Consider the following 18265-nt stretch of genomic DNA (forward strand, 5'->3'; position numbering starts at 1 on the left):
CATGCATCGTCTCTGCGGTCTCCTGTGCTGATAGTTGACATGAATCTCTGGGGTTCGGGCAGTATATGATCCTTTTGGATGACACTGTGTAGTGCCTATAGGTTAGGACATACAGTAATAAATCTAGAGAGCGTGTCCAGCCACAGGCCCTATTCACATGATACATCATTCATCTGGATGGACCATGGATGTGACTCCGTTTAGTTTTCTGCCGTGCTCATCGCCGCCCCTTACAGCAAATGCCAGTCAAGTTGCTGCCTAAGTGAAGATCATGGAAAATAGTCCAGGTGCGTGAGGCAAGTGAAGTCACGATAATTGCTTCGCCACACATGGACACATACTTAGAAGGTACCATCAATGTATAAAGCAACATCAACGCCCTTAGGTACAGCCTTTTGTAAAGGACAGAAACCTCAGGAGCCATAAACAAAAATACTCAAAACCATAGTAAAAGAAAATATAACCGTAATGAATCATGTACATATACCCATCCAAAAAACACACCCCTCCCGAGTTTCGCAGAGGCTGGCTTCATCTGGGGACAACTGTTGTGAGTTCATTTTCTGGTCTACCAGTTGTGAGTTCTCCTTCCAGGCTCCCTCTGGTGGTAACAGGAGGTAGTGAGGCTGATTTAATCAGTAGAGATCTGCCACCTGATAATGAGGATGACGATTGGACCTCGGGAATCTCAGATTGGATTTAAGACAGCCGACGCCCTACTCTGGTGCTGGTGATTCCTTCTGCTTGTCAGGTCTTGGTTCTCAGCTCTGTTCCAGTCAGCTCAAGCTAAGTTTTTCTGCTAACGTTCACACTTGATTTTGTTGTTCTATTCAGTTTTTTGTGTGGTCAGCCAGCCCCGGCTGGGGCTGTGCTGAATTTCCACTCTTATTTATCTGTATATGCCAATTTGCTTCTTTTCCCTTATCCCTTATTAGATTGGCCTCTTTTTGCTCTGTCTCAGAATATTTCAGAGTGCTGATATAGTGGGAGAAGTCTAGTGACTTCAGTGTTAATTTTGTTATCAGAACTGTTGGACATTATTTTGTAGGGTTTTGGGCAGATTGCAGACAGTGTCTTTCCTTTCCTCTCCTTTCTAGTTAGTTTGAGCCCCATCATTTGCTCAGCCTATTTTCCTGCCTGTGTTTTGTGTTTTCATCTTGTTTCACCGTCAATACATGTGTTGGGGTTGTCTATTCCTTTGGGGTCTGCTCTGGGGCAGTTAGTTTTCCTCTTTTCCTGCTTTAGGCTTATGTAGTTCTCCGGTTGTGACGAGGCGTCTAGGTTCATCGTAGGTACGCTTCACGGCTGCTGCTAGTTGTGTGGTTAGGATCAGGGATCTGCAATCTGCATAGTTACCAACCTCTCTGGTTTTTTTGGGCTTAGCTTGTTTAAGTTTTTTCCTCCTCGGTGACCCATTCATAACAGACAACAGTGAATTTGCACATGGCAGATTTATTGTAGAAATTGAGTCTTGGAGAAAATGTTGTCTTCCTGCAGAGCAGCATGATGAATAAAACTGCTCTCCGGTTGTAGAAACTAATGAAGCAGATCAGCCGTTCTCGAATTGACCCTTCAGGTCCCCAGACATATTAGACTAAAGTTGGCCCAATTCTCCCTCGACAGATGGTAAGAAAAGAATCCACACATTGGACCCACAGATGGTCTAAGGTCTAAGTGTGTAGACTGACAGGTGAATTCAGTAGCGAGTTCAGGCTCTCAGGATTTTCTGTGTGGATATGTCACCGCAAGTGAGCAGAAAATTGCAATACAAGGCACTTGGATACGGTTTTGAGAACCCACCCGTTCAGTGTACAGAGGTGATGTCTGCAGCATATCTGCACATAACAGATTCTGACAGGTGTGAATTCATCTGTATTGCTCTTACTCTGTGACTGCTCTAATACTTCCCTCTACACATAGGACCTGAAGTGCACTCCCTCTACACATAGGACCTGAAGGGCACTCCCTCTGCACATAGGACCTGAAGTGCACTCCTTCTGGCTGAGGACGCACAACTTCTTGTGGACTTTCTCTTGTGTGATACTCGGGTGCACATTCACGGTTACTGATTTTGCATTTTCTTCATTTGATGATATAGGAGTGGGATGTCTTCACCGGGGTTATCATTGGAGATATGTTCAAGAAATCGGTGAGTAAAAGGGTACTTTTCTTCTTTTGTAAAGAAAATAGTTTTCCGTGTAAATACAGTGTGACTGTAAGAGCAGAGGACCTCTGACATCCTCAGATTTCAGTGGAAGGTTTGTTTTATCTGTCGCTGCTAAATTCAGCATAAAAATTCTGATTCCACAAATTATCTAATTATTACTTTTCTGGGCTTCTGGACATATGACCTTTGCATGCCCCCAATACAGGATCCTTCTTTTTTGTAGCCCTTTAAAGGGAACCTGTCACCTGTTTTTGTCGCTATAAGATGCGGCCACCGCCTTTTAGGGCTTATCTGCAGCATTCTATAATGGTGTAGAAAAGCCTCCGATCCGACCTGCAAGATAAGAAAAATAAGTTTTATTATACTCATCCGGGGGGGGCGGTACGGTGTGGTCGGTCCGATGGGTGTCACAGGTCTTGTTCCGGCACCTCCCATCTTCTTGGGATGACGCCCTCCTGCTTTCTTCTTCGCTCCCGGCATCGCGCTGCTGCACAGGCGTACTTCTCTGCCCTGTTGAGGGCAGAGCAAAGTGCTGCAGTGCGCAGGCGCTGGGAAAGGATAGAGAGGCCCGGTGCCTGCGCACTGCAGTACTTCACTCTTTCCTCAACATGGCAGAGAAGTACGCCTGTGCAGCAGCGCGATGCCGGGAGCGAGGAAGCCAGCAGGAGTGCGGCATCACAAGAAGATGGGAGGTGCCGGACCTGGACCCGCAACACCTATCATACCGGGCCGCTACCCCGGGTGAGTATAATAAAACTTATTCTTCTCTTGCAGGTCGGATCAGGGGCTTATCTATAGCATTACAGAATGCTGCAGATAAGCCCTGAAAGGCAGTGGCCGCATCTTATAGCGGCAAAAAGAGGTGACGGGTTTGCTTTAATATATTTGTATTAATTTTTTTAATTACTGTTATTTTATAATTATTTAATCAGTTATCAACTTGTCATGATGGGGACCTTTTTTGCAGGGTGACATTTATTATATATTTTTATAGTTTTCACTTCAGGGTGTAAATTAGTTATCATTTACCGTATATACTCGAGTATAAGTCGATCCGAGTATAAGTCGACCCCCCTAAATTTGCCTCAAAAACCTGGGAAAACTTATTGACTCGAGTATAAGTCTAGGGTGGGAATTGCCGAAGATACTGGTAAATTTAATGCTGCACAATATACAGTATGCCCCCAAAATGCTGCACAGTGAATGCTGGCCCAAATAATGCTGCACAACATACAGTATGCCCCCAAAATGCTGCACAGTGAATGCTGGCCCAAATAATGCTGCACAACATACAGTATGCCCCCAAAATGCTGCACAGTGAATGCTGGCCCAAATAACGCTGCACAACATATGCCCCCAAAATGCTGCACAGTGAATGGTGGCCCAAATAACGCTGCACAACATATACCCCCATAAATGCTGCACAGTGAATGGTGGCCCAAATACCGTAATGCTGCCCCCAAAGTCATAGGATTACTGGTAATCCTATCATGTTGCTGCCGCTGCCCCTGCTGGAATTAAAAAAAAAAAAAAAAAAAAAAAAAACAACACTATATACTCACCTACGTTGATGACAGCTGCTCCTGAGCGTCGCCGTCTCTTCAGTGACTCAGGCAGAGGGCGCGTGCTTTCCACGTCATCGCGCCCCCTGCACGTCACTGCCGGAGGACGGGAGAGAGCGGCGCGCAGAGATTTTGAACGCCGCCGCGGCCCTATCATCACCCGCCGCCGCCAGGACGCTGCAGGGGACCGCAGACGAACACCGGGGACCGCGGAGACGACTGGGACCGCGGAGATGACAGGGACCAGGTAAGTTGGCACCGTGACCCAAATATAAGTCGAGGGGGGTCTTTTTCAGCTCCAAAAGGGGGCTGAAAAACTCGACTTATACTTGAGTATATACGGTACTTCTTTAGGATTTTTTTTTAATACTAAAATATACAAAAATGTAATTATTTTTTTTTTCCCTTTACACCTTTCACGTTAGATAACGTGATTTTTTTAAAGTGAATATCTTGCCAGATTTCATAGTACAAACTGCACACATTGCTAAATATTGAAAAATTTATGAAAAATTTATTAGTGGGGTGTCTAGAAATGAAATGGCTCATGAGTCCAAATGTATTCAGTCTCCTCCCAGCAGGTCAGACAGCTAAAGCTTGTACTGAGCAGTGTGAGGTCTCAGCAGGGAGGCGGGACAGTGAGGAGCTGTCACTCATACTTGGTGGGTGGAGGTTCAGCAAGGGCAGGGAGGAGGAACAAGTCATAAGTCAGGCAAGATTGAGGAAAATGCAGCAGCGGGGACACTAAGGAGCTGTCAATCAGGTTAGCTGGGTGGAGATTCAGCAGCAGTAGAGGGAAGGGACACTGAGCACTCAAAAAGTAGGATATGTGGCTGGAGCTTCAGCAGCAGCTGTAAACCAGAAAACATCATGTCACTTGCGACATAGGAATGTAACTTTAAAGGGGTGTTCCCATGTTCAAGATCCTATCCAGTATGTTGTAGGTGTATTAATATTAGCAAATACAACCAGTTAGAAATGTAGTATATTTATTCTGATTAACTATGTTGCTACCCCATGTGCAGGGCATTGCAATATCTTGGGTATCCATGGTTACGACCACTTGTATAGTGACAGTTAGTTATTGTAAACACAGATGCCTAAGCTATTGTAATGCGCCCTGCACATGGGGTAAGCAACATAGCTTATCAGAAGAACTGTACATTTCTAATTAGAGGTGATTGCTAATATTCTTATTATTACACCTACTACATATTAGAATAGGATATTGGAGATGGGAATACCCCTTGAAAGGTGGGCAGCATCAGACTGGGGGGCTACCAGGAAATGGCTCACATGCCAATCTTCCTTTTTTGTTAGACAAATGATGGGGATCATTGTTAGCTTAAAATAGGTGCACATTTTTCTGGTCCATTTTTAAGTCTGTGTCTGTGCCTGCCAGATCAGTGCATGGTCGGGCACCCAAAATGCCCCCATGAGTGCATCCTCCCCTTCTCCGATGATCCGTCTCTGTATTATGTCTCACGTACTATGTTCTGCATGTTTAGGACTCCCAGAAAAGTCTCCGTGATCAGATCCCACCCTGGATAGAACAGGAGAGAGCGTGGGCCTTGGCCTTGTTAAAGGTATTTGATTCTGCCTTTGTCTGTGAATGAATCATTTTTCAATATCCAGTCCCGACTTCTTATGATGAGCTCCTTTTCCTAATGGTGGGCGAGATCTCCAGGCCGAAGAAAGGGAAATTCTGCTTATTCACCCCTTTCCTATAATTATCTTCCACCTAAGTTAACGCGCCCGCGACTGTGATCAAGTGACTTTCTACGCCTTCTCGCTCTTATCTCATCGCTCATACCCGCTGTCTAAAAGAATTTATTGCTTAATTACCATCAATGTGTGTTTAAAATATGTCTCCAGCCACTTAAATGTGAAGCAAGTGTTTCATCCCGCAGGCCTCGCTGCCGCCTCTTTATCAGAGCCTGGATCTGGAAAACTCAAATCTGTGGAGTCATTTCTCAAAGAGCTCGGTGTGCGAGCAAGAATTCCCAGCCACGGCCAAGAAGCTGTCCTTGTTTCAACAGGTAATTTGTTATCAAGGCTAATTGCCGTAATCAGCCATCAACTATCTTAATAAACTGACAGCAGTATTAATTGAAGGAAGGTTGATAACGGGCATCCAAAATAGCTGTTCGGATTTTTGTGTTGCAGAATATTACTTATTGGTAATTGGCTCCACGGTGGTTGAGGGTAGCTTCTCTGATGTTTCCTATCTGTTACATATGTAGATGAGGTTAGATCTTGCTCCACTATCCTTAGAAGTAGAAGCATAGAGGGAATTATACCGTAGTACTGAGCAATGCAGCTGTGAATCCAGTAGTAGGGTGAGATATTTACTAGAAGCAACTGTAGCTTCTCTGTTCCTAATTGGTTCTACAGCTTCTCCCTCCTCTCTCAATAGACCTCTATAGGCATCAGCTGTAACTTGATCTCTCAGTGAAGCTGTTAATTCATCTTCATCTGTCTCCTAAATACAGACGGGATAAAATGAATGGGAGGAGACACAGATTAGATATTAGAAAAAACTTTTTGACAGTTAGAGTGATCAATGAGTGGAACAGGCTGCCACGAGAAGTGGTGAGTTCTCCTTCAATGGAAGTCTTCAAACAGAGGCTGGACAGACATCTGTCTGGGATGATTTAGCGAATCCTGCTTTGAGCAGGGGGTTGGACCAGATGGCCCAGGAGGTCCCTTCCAACTCTACGATTTTATGATCATCCTGCTCCATTATCCTTAGAAGTTGAAGCATGGAAGATATTATAGAGCAATACTGAGCAGTGTAGTTGTGAATCCAGCACTAGAGTGATACAGTTACTAATAGCAGCTGCAGTTTCTCTGTTCTTCATTGGTTTTACAGCTTCTCCCTCCAACACTCTCAGTAGACCTCTATAGGCATAATCTACAACCTGATCTCTCTGTGAAGCTGATCCATCTTCATCTCTGCCTCCTGAATACAGTTATCCTGCTCAACTATCCTTAGAAGTAGAAGCATAGAGGACATTATAGAACAATACTGAGCAGTGTAGTTGTGAATCCAGCACTAGAGTGAGACGGTTACCAGGAGCAGCTGCAGTTTCTCTGTTCTTCATTGGTTTTACATTTTCTCGCTCCTACACTCTCAGTAGACCTCTATAGGCATGGTCCGTAACCTGATCTCTCTGTGAAGCTGATCCATCTTCATCTCTGTGTCCTGAATATAGATTTCATCCTGCTCCATAATCCTTAGAAGTAGAAGCATAGAGGACACAATACAGCACAACTGAGCAGTGTAGCTGTCAATTCAACACTAGGCTGAGGCAGTTACTAGAAGCAGCTGAAGGTTCTACGGCTTCTCCCTCCTACACTCTCAATAGACCACTATAGGCATTAGCTGTAACCTGATCTCTCAGTAAAGCTAATAAGCCATCTTCATGTCTGCCTCCTGAATACAAATTTCCTTATTTAAATGAAAGTGAGTGATCAGTGCAGGAGGCAGGGTATTTAATCAGTTGAGATAATGGCATTTTGTCGGTTGTTTATATAGCTATCTTCCATTGGATTGCGTACAAGTCACACGTGTGGCCATCTCTACACTGATGGCAACTAAGGCGGGGTATCTAAAGGTTTGACCTGCATCTAGCAGACATTAATGGCATATGGGAATTGTAAGATTCCTTGGTGTAGGAATCCTATATTCAGCGTACTTTCACGGCATTCTTGTAACAGAAAAGGATGGTGCAAAGACGAGAACCCCAGAATGCCACCTCTGAGAGATCCTGCATATGGCACATAGCGGTATTCCTATCTCAGTCATTCGTAGCCTAGATGAGAATACCTGCCCGTATAGATAAAGCAAATGTTAACTTGACATTTAACTTGTTATACTCCAGTATCATTTAAAGAGGTACAGAAAGGATCACCTATCCACGTGACAGACGATAGGTCCGGGAGGTCCCTTGGATCTCGCCATTGTTCTTCTCTGGTACTCTCACGTCCTTGGCGTAAAAATGTACTCCTGCTGACAGCAGGCATAGATTAGGATTTTGGACTATTTGAAATTTCACCTGCTAATAGGTTTTTTAGATTTAGCCTGAGCTATGAGATGCCTGATTAATAAATCGGCTTCTATGTACATTATATGGAGAAAAGTATTGGGCGTCCTTTTTACTTGATTCAAGCTTTTTAGTCCGTCCCCTGAGCAATCGGACCGGACTGCCCCCGCAGGTGAATATAATAAGTTATTTTTCTTTTCTTACAGGTCGGATCCGGGGTTTATCTACAGCATTATAGAATGGGATAGGTCATCATTATGAGACAAATGGGGGTCTGATACCCAACACCACCCCCACCAATCAGCCGATTGCTGCTCTGTACATGGTTTACGTCTGGCCGCTGCAGATATCAGCAGATTGGTGAGGATGCCAAGTGTCGGACCCTTATCGAGCTCATATTGGACTCCTATCCTTAGTCCTGAACGCTCCTGTAAGGGGGTGTCTACTACTAGGACAACCTCTTATTGATCTAAATGTTTGGCCACGCTAAAATAAAAAAGCCTATACTCCCCTCCAGTGAGAGCGCCGCTCCAGCGTCATTGGCACTTGCGGTCCCAGGACTCCCGTGCGGTTGTATGACACGTGAACCCAGTGCCCAATCAGCGCTGGCGTCACTGTCCCCCCCGCCTTTGGACAAATCGAACATGAAGAGGCAGTCCGGGCTGCAGCTGATCTCTGACTTCCTCTTCCTGCTCAATTCGACAGGAGGCGGGGACAGTGATGCCAGCGCTGATTGGGCGCCGGGGTCAGGTGTCACAACAAGAGCACGGGAGCCCCGGGGAGAGCGAGTGCTGACACCGCGGTAATGGCGCCAGCTTGGGAAGTGAGTGTAAGCTTTTTTTTATTTTGTCAGGACCAAGCGAGGGATATAAAAAAGAGTTGTCCGAGTAGTGGACAACTTTTTTGAGTTCTCGGTAGTTCCACAACAGGGAAAATTATAAAAGAAGATGTGCAGGTAGAAATCAAATAAGACATTAAAGAGTTAAATCTAACTGACAAATACTAGTAGAGCGGCCCTGCTCACAAGAGGCCATAGGGTAACCTAACACAGATAAAATGCTTGTCTTATACAATGGCCCAGCCATTTTTTATAATACACAGGGTAATACGCGAACATTGAGTGCAAGTCGTGCGGAGGAACGGGGAAGGGTTTAGGTGCTGAAGAACAGAAATAGAGAAGAGTTACGTAGGTTCCTGAATGTGACAGACCAGGCTAAGCACATGTACTTTTAGGACACATACAAAACCGTAAATGTTGGAAATGATTCTGTCTGAGGTAGTGCATTCCACAGAACTAGTGCAGCACTAGTAAACTGTTAGTGAAAGGAGTAAGAGGTTTTTAATTTGGGCTATCCATGTGATATAGGAGAGGAGATGTTCCCTAGAGGTGAGAGAGGGCTCAATAGAATCCTAGAATGGTAGAGTTGGAAGCGTCCTCCAGGGTCATCGTGTCCAACCCCCTGCTCAATGCAGGATCCATGTCATAACTCTCCTCTTTGGCCAAGAAACATGATGTAGGGGCAGAGACACTGATTCCAGTGATGTGTCACTTACTCTGCTGTTTGCAGTTTTCATAAAATCTCTTTTTATCTGCTGCAGTTCTAGCAGTTCTCTGAATTCTGAGCTCTGTATAATCCCGCCCAGACCACTGATTGGCAGCTTTCTACCTATGCACCCTGTACACAGAAAGCTGCCAATCAGTGGTGGGGGTGGGGTTATATAGAGCTCGTGAATAATGAGAAGTACAAGGCAGCAGGTTTGCTAGTCCTCTAGTGAGAATCTCCTGCTTATAAATCAGTGATTTTTATCAAAACTACAGCAAGCAGCCCATTAAGTGACACATCACTGGAATCAGCATCTCTGCACCTACATCATGCTGCTCACAGATTAGGTCCTCTTTAAGAAATGACAAAGGTGGAAATGCACCTTAGACCATGTCCTTGTCTAAATGTCACTTTATTTTGGAGACTTGCAGAGAATGGATTTTTGGACTTGGCAGATATAATAGGATTTTTGGATGATGGGATTTTACTCCTTGCCTGTTAACTTCCTCATTTCCATGGCCACCTCTTGTAGACTTCGGTTGGGAACCTTCATTAACTTCCAGGATATAGGATATAGCTCTAGTCTATAAATGCTGCATTGAATTAAGTCATTTTGAGAAAATAAAGATCTGTTTGTGGAGTAATCAGTGTTGTCTACCACTTACTGTAAAGCTTCCTTCACTTTCCGTAGGTCCTGGTGGTACAAGCTGTGCGGCCGGACAGACTGCAGAGCGCTCTGGCCATGTTCGCATGTCGGAGTCTGGGTAAGGTTTCTATGAGAAGTACTTGAAAGATGTAAGTGTATGTATATGTACTGTATGTGTGTGTGTCTACGTATATATATGTATGTGTGTGTGTGTGTGTGTGTGTGTGTGTGTGTGTGTATATATATATGTATATATATATATATATATATATATATACACAGGGGTTGGACAAAATACTGGAAACATCAACAAAAGTTAGTGTAATATGGTGTAGGTCCACCTTTTGCGGCGATTTCAGCCTCAATTCTCCGAGGTATGGATTCATACAAGGTGTGAATTGTTTCCAAAGCAATTGTAGCCCATTCTTCAGTTAAAACAGCCTCCAGTTCTTTGAACGACGATGGCGGCAGAAATCGACGTCTAACTTGAATCTCTAAAATCGACCATAAATGCTCAATAATGTTGAGGTCTGGGGATTGTGGGGGCCAGATGAGATGCTCAACTTCATTGCAATGTTCCTCATGCCATGCTTTAATGATTCTAGCTGTATGAGTTGGTGCATTATCATCCTGAAAGATGGCGTTCCCCTCCGGGAACAGTGCTTGAACCATAGGATGCACTTGGTCGCCCAAAATGCCTAAATAATCGCGGCTGTTAATTCTTCCATGAAGGGATATCATTGGCCCGGCAGATCTCCACGAAATAGTACCCCAGATCATCACAGAACCTCTGCCATGTTTTACGGTTGGGAGAAGGCAGTCTGGATGGAATGCTTCTTTCGGCTGTCTCCAAACGTACACTTGGCCGGAGGTCGGAAATACGGTAAACGATGATTCGTCTGAGAATATCACTTGTTTCCACTGCTCGAGGGACCAATTCTGGAGGTTTCTACACCACTCTAAATGCTTGGAAACATTTGTCATTGAGAGCAGCGGTTTTCGAATTGCAGCTCTTCTGTGTAATCCAGATTTGTGCAGCTCCCGACGAACAGTTTTCGTGGAAACTGGGTTCTGTAGGTGTTCATTGAGCTCAGCAGTGATTTTCGGAGCCGTGGTCTTGCGATCCTCTCTCACAATTCGCTTTAGAGTCCGACAGTCTCTCTCAGTCAACTTCGACTTTCGGCCGGACCTGTGCTTTGCTGCGGACGTTTTTCCTTCTCTTTCAAACGCAGTCATTACTTTGGAGACCCTACCTCTTGACACACCAAGCATTCAGGCACTTTCTGTTACACTAGCGCCTGCCATTCGAGCACCAACAATTTGGCCTCTTTGAAAATCCGAGAGGTCTGCCATTGGTATCAGGTTCTTATCAATGTTCTTACAATTGTGCAAAACAAACAGTTAATTTACATACACATATCACATAACACAAATAATCAACTACAAAACATTACCATATGTCACGGTTTGCATGTTTATAACATGTTCGAAGATTATGATGCCAAAAGGTGTTTCCATTATATTGTCCAACCCATGTATGTATATATATATATGTGTGTGTGTGTACGTGTATATATACTGCGCTTACATATATACTGTATGTGTGTATGTACATGTATGTGTATCTATGTGTGTATATATACTGTGTGTGTGTGTATATATATATATATATATATATATATATATATATATATAGTATGTATGGTGTGAGAATGTATATATGTGTATGTGTGTGTGTATGCAGCTCTGGCAAAAAAATAAGAGACCATCACATCAAAACCCTGTCATGGGCAGCCCATTCTCCAGACCTGAACCCCACTGAAAACCTCTGGAATGTAATCAAGAGGATGATGGATAGTCACAAGTCATCAAACAAAGAAGAAGAACTGCTTACATTTTTGCGCCAGAAGCAGTGTGAAAGACTGGTGGAAAGCAGCCAAGACGCATGAAAGCTGTTTTTAAAAATCATGGGTATTCTACAAAATATTGATTTCTGAACTCTTCCTGAGGTAAAGCATTAGTATTGTTGTTTCTAAATGATTATTGACTTGTTTTTGCAGCATTATTTGAGGTCTGCAAGCACTCTGCATTATTGTGTTATTTTGACCATTTCTCATTTTCTGAAAATAAATACAAAATTTAGTGCTTGGAAATTCGGAGACATGATGTCAGTAGTTTATAGAATAAAAGAGCAATTTACATTTTGCACAAAAATATAAACAGAAAAATCAGACAAACTGAACATTTTAAAGTGGTCTCTTAATTTTTGCCAGAGCTGTATATGTGTGCATGTGTATATATGTATGTGTATATGTGTGTGTATATATGTATATGTGGGTGTGTATCTATGTATGTGTGTGTATATATGTATGTGTATATGTGTGTGTATATATGTATATGTGTGTGTATATATGTATGTGTATATGTGTGTGTATATATGTATATGTGTGTGTATATATGTATGTGTATATGTGTGTGTATATATGTATATGTGGGTGTGTATCTATGTATGTGTGTATGTGTGTGTATATATGTATGTGTATATGTGTGTGTATATATGTATATGTGGGTGTGTATATATGTATGTGTGTATGTGTGTGTATATATGTATGTGTATATGTGTGTGTATATATGTATATGTGGGTGTGTATATATGTATGTGTGTATGTGTGTGTATATATGTATGTGTATATGTGTGTGTATATATGTATATGTGTGTGTATATATGTATATGTGGGTGTGTATATATGTATGTGTGTATGTGTGTGTATATATGTATGTGTATATGTGTGTGTATATATGTATATGTATGTGTGTGTATATGTGTGTGTGTGTGTATATGTGTGTGTGTGTGTGTATTATATACATTTGACCTATGTAGTGCGAAATGAAGAAAGCCACAGGGATAAAAAAAAAAATCATGACAGCCACTCCATTATGAACCTACAGGCCTTGTACATTGTATTTCTTCCGCCCAGCTCTCGATCATAGAGGTAATTATATATTTTGCCTCGCGCTCATTATCAATGTGTCCAAGGACAATGTAAAGGATTTCTAGGACTTCGCCGGATGCTTCTCCTCTAGATAGGAAATGAATCAGACTGGCTGGATGATGACGAGTTTTGTTGCATCCCTGCAGGACAGCAGCAGAACAAGAGGTGGCAAATGCTTGTATCCTCTTACTCCAATTTAGGGTCCGTTCACACAGAGGAAATTTGCAGCAAATCCTTCCCGTATTTTACAGCAATGTCCTCCTGTTACACGTACGTTTTGCCACCGATTTTGTTGCCATAGACTCCACCTGATGAAGGCCACAGTGACTTTTGCATAAAGCATTGATTTCGAAATCCACATTTCATGTCAATTTACTTACAAAAAAATATCTGTAATATGTAGATGAGATATGTTATAGGGAGATAGTCAGCACAAAATAACTGTGCAAACCAAGCACAGCCATTTAGTGCAACCGTGGCATGGCAAAGGGGTTCAGTGCATCCTCCCACCTACTTGGTTTCTATCGATCTCCACCATCTTCTGAAGATAGAAGCAGGCAGGTGGCAGGGTGCCCTGGACGGCGCTGCCACGACAAGGGTGCCTGTGCTTGGTTTGAACAGTCATTTGTGCTGACAGACTACCTGAAAATCTGCATTTTTTTTTTTTAGCTGGAAAATCTGTACAACAAATCTGCAACTAATATGCAGCGTATGTATATATATATATATATATATATACAGTACAGACCAAAAGTTTGGACACACCTTCTCATTCAAAGAGTTTTCTTTATTTTCCTGACTATGAAAATTGTAGATTCACTCTGAAGGCATCAAAACTATGAATTAACACATGTGGAATTATATAATTAACAAAAAAGTGTGAAACAACTGAATATGTCTTATATTCTAGGTTCTTCACAGTAGCCACCTTTTGCTTTGATTACTGCTTTGCAATTTTTCGGACTGACGGGACCTTCATTTCTTAAAGTAATGATGGCCACTCGTTTTTCTTTACTTAGCTGCTTTTTTCTTGCCATAATACAAATTCTAACAGTCTATTCAGTAGGACTATCAGCTGTGTATCCACCAGACTTCTGCACAACACAACTGATGGTCCCAACCTCATTTATAAGGCAAGAAATCCTACTTATTAAACCTGACAGGGCACACCTGTGAAGTGAAAACCATTTCCGGTGACTACCTCTTGAAGCTCATCAAGAGAATGCCAAGAGTGTGCAAAGCAGTAATCAAAGTAAAAGGTGGCTACTTTGAAGAACCTAGAATATAAGACATATTCAGTTGTTTCACACTTTTTTGTTAATTATATAATTCCACATGTGTTAATTCATAGTTTTGATGCCTTCAGAGCGAATCTACAATTTTCATAGTCATGAAAATAAAGAAAACTCTTTGAATGAGAAGGTGTGTCCAAACTTTTGGTCTGTACTGTGTGTATATATATATATATATATATATATATATATATATATATATATATATATATATATACTGTATATACAGGGGTTGGCCAAAATAATGGAAACACCTGGAAACATCAACAAAAGTTAGTGTAATATGGTGTAGGTCCACCTTTTGCGGCGATTACAGCCTCAGTTATCCGAGGTATGGATTTATACAAGGTGTGAATTGTTTCCAAAGGAATATTAGCCCATTCTTCAGTTAAAACACCCTCCAGTTCTTTGAGCTACGATGGCGGCGGAAATCGACGTCTAACTTGAATCTCTAAAATCGACCATATATATATATATACATAGATAGATATAGATATACAATGCCTTGCAAAAGTATTCGGCCCCCTGGAACTTTTCAACCTTTTCCCACATATCATGCTTCAAACATAAAGATACCAAATGTAAATTTTTGGTGAAGAATCAACAACAAGTGGGACACAATTGTGAAGTTGAACAAAATTTATTGGTTATTTTAAGTTTTTGTGGAAATTCAAAAACTGAAAAGTGGAGCGTGAAATATTATTCGGCCCCTTTAACTTAATACTTTGTTGCGCCACCTTTTGCTGCGATTACAGCTGCAAGTCACTTGGGGTATGTCTCTATCAGTTTTGTACATCGAGAGACTGAAATTCTTGCCCATTCTTCTTTGGCAAGCAGCTCGAGCTCAGTGAGGTTGGATGGAGATCGTTAGTGAACAGCAGTTTTCAGCTCTTTCCACAGATTCTCGATTGGATTCAGATCTGGACTTTGACTCGGCCGTTCTAACACCTGGATACGTTTATTTGTGAACCATTCCATTGTAGATTTTGCTTTATGTTTGGGATCATTGTCTTGTTGGAGGACAAATCTCCGTTCCAGTCTCAGGTCTTTTGCAGACTCCAACAGGTTTTCTTCAAGAATGGTCCTGTATTTGGCTCCATCCATCTTCCCATCAGTTTTAACCATCTTTCCTGTCCCTGCTGAAGAAAAGCAGCCACAAATCATGATTCTGCCACCACCATGTTTGACAGTGGGGATGGTGGGTTCAGGGTGATGAGCTGTGTTGCCTTTACGCCAAACATATCGTTTGTCATTGTTGCCAAAAAGTTCCGTTTTGGTTTCATCTGACCAGATCACCTTCTTCCACATGATTGGTGTGTCTCCCAGGTGGCTTGTTGCAAACTTTAAACAACACTTTTTATGGTTATCTTTGAGAAATGGCTTTCTTCTTGCCACTCTTCCATAAAGGCCAGATTTGTGCAGTTTACGTCTGATTGTTGTCCTATGGACAGACTGTCCCACCTCAGCTGTAGATCTCTGCAGTTCATCCAGAGTGATCATGGGCCTCTTGGCTGCATCTCTGATCAGTCTTCTCCTTGTTTGACATGAAAGTTTAGAGGGACGGCCGGGTCTTGGTAGATTTGCAGTGGTATGATACTCCTTCCATTTCAATATGATTGCTTGCACAGTGCTCCTTGGGATGTTTAAAGTTTTGGAAATCATTTTGTATCCGGCTTTATACGGAGACTTGATTACGCACAGGAGGATTATATTTATCATCATTAGTCATTTAGGACAACATTGGATCATTCGGAGATCCACAATGAACTTCTGGAGTGAGTTTGCTGCACTGAAAGTAAAGGGGCTGAATAATATTGCACGCCCCACTTTTCAGTTTTTGAATTTCCACAAACATTTAAAATAACCAATAAATTTCGTTCAACTTCACAATTGTGTCCCACTTGTTGTTGATTCTTCATCAAAAATTTACATTTGGTATCTTTATGTTTTGAAGCATGATATGTGGGAAAAGGTTAAAAAGTTCCAGGGGGCCGAATACTTTCACACTGTATATAGCCTTATAGTGTCTTTGCACTGCAGCTAGGAACCGTTCAGGCGCGGTGTGGAGGGAAGCGCTACCTAGTATATCCCCTGCTGGCAGAGGATGGGTCAGGCTAACACAGCTCTGCTGTTTCAATAACCATTTTTTTATATCCTGGACGATCCCTTTAAGGCGTTGCAGTAATCTAATTGATGGAAGTCATCTCTCTTTTTTTTTACCCCAGTAATTAAATACTTACTTAGAAATTGAAGGAGGAGCGTTAATGTCTTGGTCTATGGAATCAATTAAAAGTGAGTCAATCTTTTCAGGGAAAAGTCAAGTTAATATTCTGTTTTTAACCATTTTTGTAATGAGATTCTGTCCTCTCCAAAGCTGATCTCACTTTGTTCTGCCGTAAGGAATCTCATTATGATTTATTAAATCAATGTCTGGACTTCATTACCAGCGAGGGAAAGTTTCCAGTTAACTACAGTTCCTTTAGGTCATTGCCACTTGGATGGAGACTTTGTGCAGTGACAAGTTACGAGGCTTCCAGAAGATGTAATATTAGGGAAGAGCTGAATGCAACGGTGTCCTGGGGACATTGGTGCCTGGGGACATTGGTGCCTGGGGACATTGGTGCCTGGGGACATTGGTGCCTGGGGACATTGGTGCCTGGGGACATTGGTGCCTGGGGACATCGGTGCCCAGGGACAGCAGTGCCTGGGGTCAGCGATGTCTGGGGTCAGCGATGTCTGGGGTCATCGATGCCTGGGGACAGCATTGCCAGGGGACGGCGATGCCCGGGGACAGCGATGCCCGGAGACAGCGATGCCTTGGGACAGCACTGCCCGGGGACAGCATTGCCTGGGGACAGCATTGCCTGGGGATAGCACTGCCCGGGGACAGCGAAGCCCGGGGACAGCGATGCCTGGGGACAGCATTGCCTGGGGACAGCGATGCCCGGGGACAGCGATGCCTGGGGACAGCATTGCCTGGGGACAGCGATGCCCGGGGACAGCGATGCCTGGGGACAGCACTGCCCGGGGACAGCACTGCCCGGGGACAGCGATGCCTGGGGTCAGCGATGCCTTGGGACAGCGATGCCCGGGGACAGCGATGCCCGGGCAGATGCTCATAACTAGCAAAATGGGGTCACTAGGGTCATGTACCGTGGAGTGTTTCACGCTCGTCCCAAGGTGCTTTGTGCACGATGCAGGATATTACACTACTGCAGCATATGTCTGGGTAGTGCAAGTTGCCGGAATGACACCCCCATTCTCTGACATAATTTCCTGCTCTGCAGCCCTTAGTCGAAGCTGTACCTCACCTACTTTCTGCTCTGCCCTCCCCTGCCTGTGTTCACCTTACACATGGCACTTTTAACACCTACCCACAGCCAGGGCCTACATTAGGGGGAAGACACTGGCAGCTGCCCAGAGATCCCATCACTCTGGGGGCCTCCAGCGTCCACAGCAGGAGCTACACTGATAGTAGCCTTTTCAGGAAATGTTCCAAAGTGGAGACTGCTTCTGGACCTTTAGTGAAATCGCGGTCAGGTGATAGAAGAAGTGAAGAGGAGATGGACTGGTGACAAGTCCTCCATTGCTCGTGTGTGTCTGTGTATCTGAGTATGCCTCTATGTTTTCTCCTTACTTGCCACCCTGAAGCCAGAGCTGGCTTCTTATTAAACCACCTTAACTCAGTGCGTATAAATGCGGCCTAAACATTTGTGAGTGATGGTGCGGTAGTGAGCATTTATGAAGACCGGCCCTGCCCGCATCACCATGTATAGATGCAGCTGTCAGTCTCTGACTGCGGCTTTTAAACGTTTGCCATGAAGCTGCCGTGGCAGTCGGGGACCTTCTGTAGATCTCCGTTGCCAACATTTTAGGACACCTGTGAAGGAGATCGTTATTTTGACTATATAAAGATATTGTGATGGATTTGCAGATCCAAGCCCATCGGGGAGGACTAAAAATAATTATAAATAACATAAATCAAAAATAATAATAATAAATCTAAAAAAAAAAA

At 43.3% G+C, this 18265-nt stretch overlaps 1 protein-coding gene across 2 annotated transcripts in view; it reads left to right on the plus strand.

Moving 5' to 3' along the window:
* Window positions 1-18265, plus strand: part of DYNC2H1 (dynein cytoplasmic 2 heavy chain 1) — a 537791-nt gene that overhangs the window by 315393 nt on the left and 204133 nt on the right. For both annotated transcript variants that reach the window (XM_073558365.1, XM_073558366.1), the window contains exons 72-75: window positions 2099-2149; window positions 5238-5315; window positions 5640-5768; window positions 10011-10083. In XM_073558365.1, the coding sequence (XP_073414466.1) occupies window positions 2099-2149; window positions 5238-5315; window positions 5640-5768; window positions 10011-10083 (331 nt within the window). The remainder of the gene's footprint in view (window positions 1-2098; window positions 2150-5237; window positions 5316-5639; window positions 5769-10010; window positions 10084-18265) is intronic.

Source organism: Dendrobates tinctorius, unplaced genomic scaffold (assembly GCF_039654945.1).
Source record: "Dendrobates tinctorius isolate UK_male_01 unplaced genomic scaffold, ASM3965494v1 ptg000256l, whole genome shotgun sequence".
NCBI lineage: Eukaryota > Metazoa > Chordata > Amphibia > Anura > Dendrobatidae > Dendrobates > Dendrobates tinctorius.